Source organism: Schistocerca piceifrons, chromosome 4 (assembly GCF_021461385.2).
Source record: "Schistocerca piceifrons isolate TAMUIC-IGC-003096 chromosome 4, iqSchPice1.1, whole genome shotgun sequence".
Lineage (NCBI taxonomy): Eukaryota > Metazoa > Arthropoda > Insecta > Orthoptera > Acrididae > Schistocerca > Schistocerca piceifrons.
This window is the reverse complement of record NC_060141.1, coordinates 719,945,511-719,955,473: the sequence shown is the minus strand read 5'-3', so window position 1 is coordinate 719,955,473 and position 9,963 is coordinate 719,945,511. Positions and strand designations below refer to the sequence as shown.

The following is a 9,963-nucleotide window of genomic DNA, read 5'->3' as shown; positions in this document are numbered from 1 at the left end:
TGAGATTTTCAGCATGTATTACTTAACGACTACTGCCGAGAAAAAATATCTATAAACAAAAACAACTCAATCTACGCTACAAATACAACACGTAGAAATACTTGATAGCTACAACGTCAACAATGAGATATGGAAGAAAATACTGGATATACTGTTACAAAACCAATATTTATAGAAGTATTTATAGAAATATTGTTACAAAACCAATATTTATAGAAAATGAGATTTTCAACATTTATTACTTAACGACTACTGCCGAGAAAAAATATCTATAAACAAAAACAACTCAATCTACTCTACAAATACAGCACGCAGAAATACTTGACAGCTACAACGTCAACAACGAGATATGGAAGTAAATACTGGACACACTGTTACAAAACCAATTAGATATTTAACGTAAAAACTGTATATACTAATAGCGCTATATAACTGCATATCGTTTGAAAACGACAATGTAGCCGAATTAAGCTTATCGCCTATTGTACAACTATTGAATAAAGCTTCAAAAATAGCAGCGTCCTGGTACAAATACATAAAATGGCTTTACAAGGTTTGTATCAAATCAAACTTCAAGAACAGAAGGGTGCTGAGAGTCCCTAGAGGTGGTAATACGTCAGAAAATCAGATGTGTGTAATTTTTGTTTCAGCTTAAATTTTATTGGAAAGTATCTTTAAAATAAATTCATTGATTGTTGCAGATGCCGAAGAAAATACGCATCTTCACCAGAGGCTGGCGGCCTCTTGAACAACAAAATGTGAGAGTGACGTACTAGTTGTGTATGGGTCAACATCTGTAGTAACATCATGCGTATGCAGAATATACTTCTTTTCCTTCATAACGTAATTTTTTCAGTGAATAATTACTGATTATGGCGTAACAGCACTGTAAAATACAGTTTACACTAATTCTGTTTTTTTAGAGTCTGAAGTTGCTGGTCTTGTTCACCTGTGCGTTTTTTACCCGTTATCTTGTATCTAGCTGGCCTATTTGGTGAACTGCATCACTCTTGCAGTGGGATGGATAACCGAATATGTATTGTGAAGCGACTTGGATGAATACACTGACGTCTAAACATCTGTGGTGTCACCTTTGGGTTCCCATGGAACCCACAACGTCAACCACATATACACTTGAAATCTGAAGAAAGTGAAATTATGAAATTGCTCTTCACTGCATAGGTTAGTGGATACCGTGTCATTCCGTAAAAGAATAAATCTTCTTTACTTTCACACGTTCATTTGTACATAATCCTGCATTATAATACCTTTTGGAAAATGAATGGCAAAAGAATCTCCGAAAACATTTGGAAAGAGAAATAGTTGAATCCCTAGCTGTAGCCATGACTTCAGTCCTATTATAACTCAGCAGTATGTCACAAGTCTTAGCCTGTGGCATCATATGACTGTATCTAAATACTCAGATTTGTAACGAAGTACCTCCTGCTTGTCTCATGGTGATAACTAGTTTAAGACGACACTACTAGTTTCGAGCGGCGACCACGTTCAGGTACAGTAAAAAACACAGGAGTTGTAGTTTCTGAATAGGTGGTTATTTTCTATAGGACCTGTCCGAGATTACTTTATAGTTTTATACCACTGAAAACTCTAATTTCTCTCCAAATTAACGCACCAAAAGAAACTCTTCACGAACAGTACTTTCATACCACCAATAAAAGTAAAAGATTACTAGTATTATAAGTAGCCTACCTTGTAATTTAAAATTTAATTTATTTTTTAAATCACTTAAATCAGTAACGCCCTTTCAGAAACTGTCTGAGAAGAAAAAACTGTCTCGCTGGTTTTCCGATAACCTATGAACATTACAAATAATTAGCAAATTAATAAAACCTTGTACATTATAATTTAATCGTAAAGAAATCACAAACTGTAATGTCTATCCATAATATTTATGATATACTTGAAGCTGCATTGTCTCTCATGACGGCAGAGACTGGCGAAGATATTTATCTTTAAATTGAACTCTTAGAAAAAAAGTTTTAAGTCAGATTTCTATTGAGCTCCGTTACTTTGGGGCCACAGAGACAAACGAAGTTTGACACTTTGTTACGTGTTATGTCGTTAAGTGATTAGCAACAAGGGCTTGTTATCTGTACTTCATTAAATTCTACATCAAAAACATATCGAGTATGTACGTAAATTAGTGTTATACTGGCTCTGCCTGGTGGCCACTTAAAAATGATGCTTCGATGATAAAAATGCACATGACGAGATCTCAACAAACAAATCCCGTAGAACCTGTAGGAATATGGGTGCTCTTTGAATAAATGATTTATACCTTAATTGTGGCTGTTTGGTGTTTCTCACGACATATTTACTGCAACCACGTTTTTACATGGCGTTAAAATTTGAAATTTATTGCAACTGTCTAGCTGCAGTTTGCGTACGTAACTTAATCTGCAAACTGAAAAATAGTGGTGTAGTGTTAAACTAGTTATCACTAATTCACCGGCAGCAGGTCGTATTCTACAAATCTGAACAGACAAATCCAAGACCCAGGTGACGGTCAGATGTGTCGGGTAGTAAACTCACTCGCATTTAGTGGGGTCATTCTAGTTATTCATCTGTTGGCTACCGCACGCCTGCTACGCTCCTCTGGGATGCCAATTACGATATGTGGTACTGCAATACAAAAATATATTTACTTCCTCGGAGCAGTACTACTTCCTACTTGACTCTCGAGTAATTTAACAAATCTACTTAGGAAAATACGCAGTAGTTTTTACACGTCAGTGGTCGAAAAATAATGTATGTCATGTGCTGACCGACTCTTTGTATGATACGAAGAGAGGAATTCAAACCTCCAGTTACTGGTTTGATACAAGCACAAAAGGAGCGATTCGTTCGTGAGGTGTCTTTCTACTATGAAACTGTATAACCATAACACTCTACTTTGACGGACATTCGGCAAAAAGTAACACGAAATTCAAAATGATTACTCCATTTGCAGTTTCCGACCATTTCAAATTCCCCCGAGAGAAATAAACATTCTTTAAAAATGCGTTTTGTTTGCTGACAGATGGCACCCTCGGCTTAATAAGAAGCCATGGCGCTATTCCTTGTGCACCGTAGAACATAAAGCTGTTAAATGATTTTTGTGACGCCATAAAATCTCGATGAATTCATAAAGAATGTTGGGAAAGTATGACGATAACTGCGGACTAATGATGTACTAACGGGCAGATCCGTTTAACTACAAAAGTACAACTGTCGTTGTCCACCACACTGACCGTCCTAATACTGTGAGAAGAACATCAGATGCACATCGATCCTTGTTCAGGAGTTTCATACGCCGCACGTTGTACATTGGGAAACCAGATTGCGTGTGCGGGGCTTCGAAACCATCCTAAAGCTAAGTAACACTGAAATAGATTTCTTCCTAGAACTGTTTCATGGGACCAAATCTACCTGGGAAAATTACGATCCGGGTGCATTTCTTCTCTGGCCACAAGCAAAAACAATTTTTTGCCATGAAATAAAAAATTTGGTGGAACAGTTAGACAAATGTATTGAATATGAGGATGTCTGCGTCACGAAATGACATATTTTTATCGTTTATAATCTAAATAAGTATCTCAGGAGAGTTCAGTTTGGTAATTTCAAGTTACACAAAAGCAGGATAAACTTAGAGTTCAGAGGAGCAATTTTGCAAAATAAAAGAATACTGTAATTTGGTACACCAAGTACGAACAACATAAAAGTAAGCGATAATCAGAAAAAAGTAATCAGCAGGTCCGAATTACGACAACTGCTTGGTGCAAGTGAGATTGTCGCTCCCATCGTGCCTGTAGAATACGACAAAGAAAATATATCCCCGTCTCGTTCAAAAAGTGACGTTCCATTCCGAATCCATGGGGCTGCTATATTTCTGAACAGAGGCGCCTCTCAGATCCAAAAGAAAAAGCCGGTTCTTCGGAGTCCGGGATGAGGTGCTGCAGCCGCGGTGGCTGCGAAACTCGCTGCCGGCGGTGGCGATCAGAAGGCCGAATCGAAGACCGCCATCGAGCGTGAGATGTCCTCGTCCCGCGAGCAGCAGTCCAGGAACTCCTCCAGCGTCACCACGCCGTCCTTGTTGGCGTCCATCTTCTGCAACAGCAGAAATGTTGACAGAGCAGACGATTATTACCGAGGGAAAACATCGTTAATGGAGTTCTGTGGGGTACAATATTAGATCTGTAGTGCTTCCTTATACAGAACGTCTTAGGAGAAACGGTCAGGAAACGGGAAGATGGCAGTACTGCTCGCGTTTATGACTGGAGAAACATTAATGGAGTTCCACGACGAGCTATCTTAGGTCCATAGTTTTCTTTTTACACAGGATGCTCAAGGAAAAATGAAAAGAAATCAAGAAGCTGGAAATAATGTTCACTTTTATGACAGTGAGGAAATCATTAGCCGAATTCCATGAGGTACGATGTAATGTCAGAAGCTTTTTTTATATAGGCTGTATAAAATCGCAAATTAGAAAGCTGTCAGTGATATTCACTTCATGAGAGTAGGAAAATCATTACTTCACTAAGGTACAGATTCAGGTCACAGTTGTTTCCTGTACAGGATGCCATAGGAGAAAAGGTCAGAACGCTTGCAGCAATGTTTACTTCTTTGACTCCAAGCAAATTATTTAAGGAATTGCATGGAGTACTTTCCTAGCTACTTGCATGGCTGGGAGAATAGACATTGTTGAAAATCCACAGTTCTACGAAATATTTAGACATATAGTAGTCTGTGACATATGGTGATCTGCGTCGGTCCGGGGAGCGCACGCTGGTAGATGAAGTCGTTAATGCGACGCCACGCGATAAGCTGGAAATACGGGTTCGACTCCCGGCCTGACACAAATTTTCATATATCACTAACGTGTAGTGAATCTATACCTAACACAGCAGTAAAATCTTGGTTTAGCAGTGTTTTCCATTTATTTTAAATACAGGACGTGCAAGGACGTCAAGAGTCAGTAAGTTGGCGGGAATGTTAACATAAAAAAAAGATCAAAAACATATATGCTCCATTGTGGATCATTCGCAACGCAAACGCTGGTAAAAGTATATTTTAATTACGATGTGATACTATTTTGCTGTCTGTTTTGTGTTATTTATTATCGTGTACTATACTATAGGCCGGTCGGAGTGGCCGAGCGGTTCTAGGGGCTCCAGTCTGGAACCGCGCGACCGCTGCGGTCGCAGGTTTGAATCCTGCCTCGGGCATGGATGTGTGTGATGTCCTTAGGTTAGTTAGGTTTAAGTAGTTCTAAGTTCTAGGGGACTGATGACCTCAGCAGTTAAGTCCCATAGTGCTCAGAGCCATTTGAACCATTTTTACTATACTATACAGGTTACCACTCTACAACATTTTACGTTTCCTTCTTGACTATAAAAATCAAAATATAATTGTTCGTTTGTTGCAAATCGCAAATCTCCGAAAGTTCTCCACCAATTGATTTGAAATTTTGTCACAACTTTGCCTTCGAATACGCACATGTCTCTCGATATCTACTGGAGCGTCGGAAATGCTGTTACAAAAATTCTCACAAAGTTCATGGCCGATTTGCTTCAAATTTTCGCACGTTGCTCTAATGAACTTTCGAATGGACAATATTGTATAGCACGGAAACGTTGTTAGCATAAATCTCGAAACGTTTTTGACCAATTTATTTCAGATTTTTATAGGAGACTCTAATAAAGATTTATGTGGGCATTTGCTATGTATATGTTTTTTAAACAACAATCTGCAGTTTTTCTGTTAAAACCGACTGCTAGATAGAGAATACTGTGCTTTGTTCTGCTGTGAGTATGTGTGGTTTTGTTTTCTTTCTCGCAATCAAGCTTAACAACGATAGTAGCGTATTTAAACTATTAGAAAAATTGTTTCTCCTACACATATTCTTTCTCATTATAAACATTTTTAAACAAAAATTATATTGTTTGCTTCCCCCAGTCGGCATTCACAGAAAATAGAAAAGTTGTATTTCTAGCTTATTAGCTATGATTTGAATATTGCTATGGAATCTGAATTTTCAATAGAAATAAACAAAGCTCAATGTCAGGGGGAGGGAGAAAAGAAGATGGACAAAGAGATTGGGGAGGAGATGGACAGAGACAGAGACAGAGAGAGAGCGAGAGAGAGAGAGAGAGAGAGAGAGAGAGAGAGAGATGGTGGTGGAGGTAGTAAGTTCCTGTGGGACCAAACTGCTGAGGTCATCGGTCCCTAGGCTTACACACAACTTAATCTAATTTAAACTAGCTTACGCTAAAGACAACACACAAATCCATGCCCGACGGAGGACGCAAACCTCCGACGGCGGGGAGCCGCACGAACCGTGGCAAGGCGTCCCAGACCGCGCGGCTGCCCCGCACGGCCGAGAGAGAGAGAGAGAGAGAGAGAGAGAGAGAGAGAGGACAGACAGAGAGAGCGAGAGGATGAGGACATGTACAGAGAAGGAGGAGCGCAAATGGGACATACAGAAGGATATGGAAGAGATGGACAGACAGAGAGGGAGAAGGAGACGGAGACACATGGTTGGTGGAGGACAAAGCGAGGGGGGAGAACGAGATTATAACATACATCCTTTTTCCATACAGACTTAGCAATTGGGAAGCATTATCAGGTTTGCTAGTTTCATAATAAAAATGCAAAAACTGAATGCTTTATATCTGGTTACGAAAGTTGGCTACTAAGAGCTGGGAGAGGGCCAATTAATTACGAGGTTCATTCAAATGAAACCTGGTCAGTGCGTCTACCGTTGCCTTACACGTAATGCGGCAACACGTAACTGCGGATATGGTGGCGCCATCCATTGGTAGAGAGACTGACGCATGAGCACTGTTTGATGTTGCATAGCGCCAGTGAGGTTTCACGCCGAAGAGATGGTGGTTACACAAGTTATCGTCCACTACCGAACCACAAGGGTCCCACTGCTTGTCGAGTTTCTGGAACGGGAAACCACCATCAATGCCCAGCGTTATCAAGCCAATTTACACAACCTTAGAGGAACCAACAAGTCGAAACGCCGAGGCATGTTGTCCAATGGCGTTATCCTCCTGCATGATAATGCCGCCCACACACGACCAATGCGGTGTAGACGACATTGCAGCAGTTCCGGTGGGAAACGCTGGGACATCCACTGTATAGTCCCGACCTTTCACCGTTTGACTTTCATGTGTTTGGACCTCTAAAACAAGCTATTAACGGACTTCGATTCGCAACGGACGACGAAGTGTGTGACTGGATCCAGGCCTGGATCCGACAGCAACCTACTAGCTTCTTCAAGGCTGGAATCGACCGGCTAGGGTCGCAATGGGATAAATGTGCCAACAGTTTTTGTGACTATTTTTGAGTATGTGTACTGTGTATAACTACATTTTTGAGTTAATGAAATCGTTACCGTTACTTGACACTAGTGACCGGGTTTCATTTGAATGCCCCATATATATTTTGTTAGTGTCGATTAAGGGGCACATCCTGGGTACATCCCAGTGGCGTATCCAGAAGTTCATGCCATGCAGATGATACTACCCATGAGATAAAAATTTTGATAGATCACTTTATGGAGAACTGATACGGATTGACTGCTCACCAGCTGGATTTGCAGAACAGTGGCGCCTACTGTCTTGAACATAAATGTATTACGAGTTACACTTAGGCTGAAAACTGACAATATTGACAAGACAAGTGTTCTGGAAAGTGGAACGGTTGTGTTGATAACAGGCTTTGACATTTACACTGCCTGACAAAAACAAAATCTAGCTCCTAGAAGACATGGTCAATTAACTTCGTCCATGTACACACCATTGACGGATACGTAAATGATTAGACTTGCAGTTTTCTGTGATAAGTAATACGGCCACCAGAGGGTGCTAGCGTTGTTCGTAGTTACTGTAGTTACTAGGCCTGGTTCGGTACATAAGGGACGTGAACAGTGTCAGATGTTCAATGACAACTGTGAAAGACATAGAGAGGTCGCGTACTCATATGAGGCAATGTTATCAGCATCTGACAGATTGAAAGGGTCTCCATTTGGGCAGCTAATCGAATCGTGCGTTATCCAGATTTGTGGAGCATTCGAATGTGACAGCGGCCCGTGTTGGACGGAATGGGAATGTGAGGGCAGGTATTCCCGTCGCCAAAGTGCAGATCGGCCACGTATCACCACGACAAGGGAGGATCGCTGTATTGTGCTCCAAGCACATCGTAACCCCTTCATATTTTCGACTGGCACCGAGAAACATCTCCCTTTAACATACTGTGTCATTCCGCACCATTGTTCAGAAACTGGCAGCAGCCGGAGTAGCGCATTACCGTGCCATGAGTAGGTTGCTGGTTACATCTGGAGTGGTGACGTCTCCGCGAAACATGGAATGCTGACGAATGGATTCACAATGTGTTGAGCGATGAATCGCGTAATACTACAGAACTGAACTTCTTATTAGTGTTAACAACTGATTTCGGTGTTTTGAGGCCATCCTCAGGTTATCTGTATCAAAAAAAGAAAGTGTTGCAAAATACGCGCTCAGTGACTGTTACTGCAGATTTTGATGAAACTGAGTCCCAATCGTTCTCAAAATCCACGCCGGACAATGTTATAATTCATAACACTGCTCTGTTTTGTAATTTCGCTCGCGACGTTCTTGTTGCCAGTTGTGCTAATACCACTTTTATAGCTTTGTTATCCCTTAACTTGACTGAAATTCAGTATTTCTTCTATGAGGAATTTTGGAGCATTTTTTAGGCTCGCATATGATGGCATTTCTTCAGAGTGAAAATCCCCTCTGTAGGAATCAACGTGGACTCTGAGAGCAACGATCTTGTGAAACCCACCTCGATCTGTTCGTCTAGAAAGCTGGATGCCATGTTCCTTGACTTCTAAAACGCTTCCGACACAGTTTCGCTCCGCAGTCTAATGAACAATATACGAGGGTGAAGACTGTCAGATTATCTGTTGAATAGGAATCACGAGTTTCTAGCAAACAGAATATTGTTCGAAACGTAGAGGAATCTACAGATGTAAAAGTAACTTCGGGCGGTGTTGTAGGAGCAATATTTTTTACAATACGTGTGAATGACCTTGTGGGTAGCGTCGGAAGTTCCATCGAACTTTTTCGTGGATGATGCTGTTGTATACAGAGAAATCTCAACGCTAGAAAATTGTAGCCAAAATGCAGAAAGACCTGCAGAGTATCGACGCTTGATGGAAGAATTGGCAACTGTCCCTTAATATAAAAAATGTAACAAATTCTGTTTAAGTAAGCAGGAAGATTCACGCGTTTCGTTACAGTTTCAGACAGTGTCACGGAGATGCTAAGCCAACTCAATCGGCAGACGCTGCAAGACAGAGAGCTCTGCATCATGGTATGATCTACTGTTAACGTTCTGAGAACGCACGTTCTTAGAAGAATCAAACAATATATTGCTTCCTCTGCGTTCACCTCGCGAAACGATGATAAAAGAAAGAGAGATTCGAGACCAAACAGAGGCTTATCAGCAATCGCTCTTCCCGCGAACCTTTCGTGACTGGAACAGGAGAAATGGGGGAAGTGACAATGGCACACACAATACCGTCCGCCGCACACCGTAAGATGTCTTGCGGAGGGTAAATGAAGATCATGCATTTGGTGGAAATTTTACTGAATATCTTGTACATTAGGAAGAGGAAATTGATTGGTGCATAATTTTATTCGTACCCTTCTTTTTGTACCAGAACAATCACGAAATTCTTCCAGTTTTTTGGGAACTGTCTTCCTCCACAGGCATTCTGCAAATAAATTTGCAACTTTCTCAGATATACCTTTGAACGCAACTTTAACCGTGTCTAATTAAATTCCATCATCACAAGTCGCTTTTCTTTTCTGCATTCCTCTAAAGATTCCATGCATCTAACTCGAAATTATTTGTGAAATGTCACGGGAATAAAACTGACATTAGGGTGGTAGAACATAACACGTAAAG

General features: G+C 40.8%; 1 protein-coding gene across 1 annotated transcript in view; it reads right to left on the bottom strand.

Annotated features, from left to right (window-relative positions):
• Nucleotides 1-291: 291 nt before the first annotated feature.
• LOC124796131 (zinc finger protein ZIC 5) overlaps nt 292-9,963 on the bottom strand; it is a 393,014-nt gene continuing 383,342 nt past the window's right edge. The window contains exon 7 of the mRNA XM_047260223.1: nt 292-4,107. Coding sequence (XP_047116179.1) covers nt 3,997-4,107 — 111 coding nt within the window. The 3' untranslated portion in view covers nt 292-3,996. The remainder of the gene's footprint in view (nt 4,108-9,963) is intronic.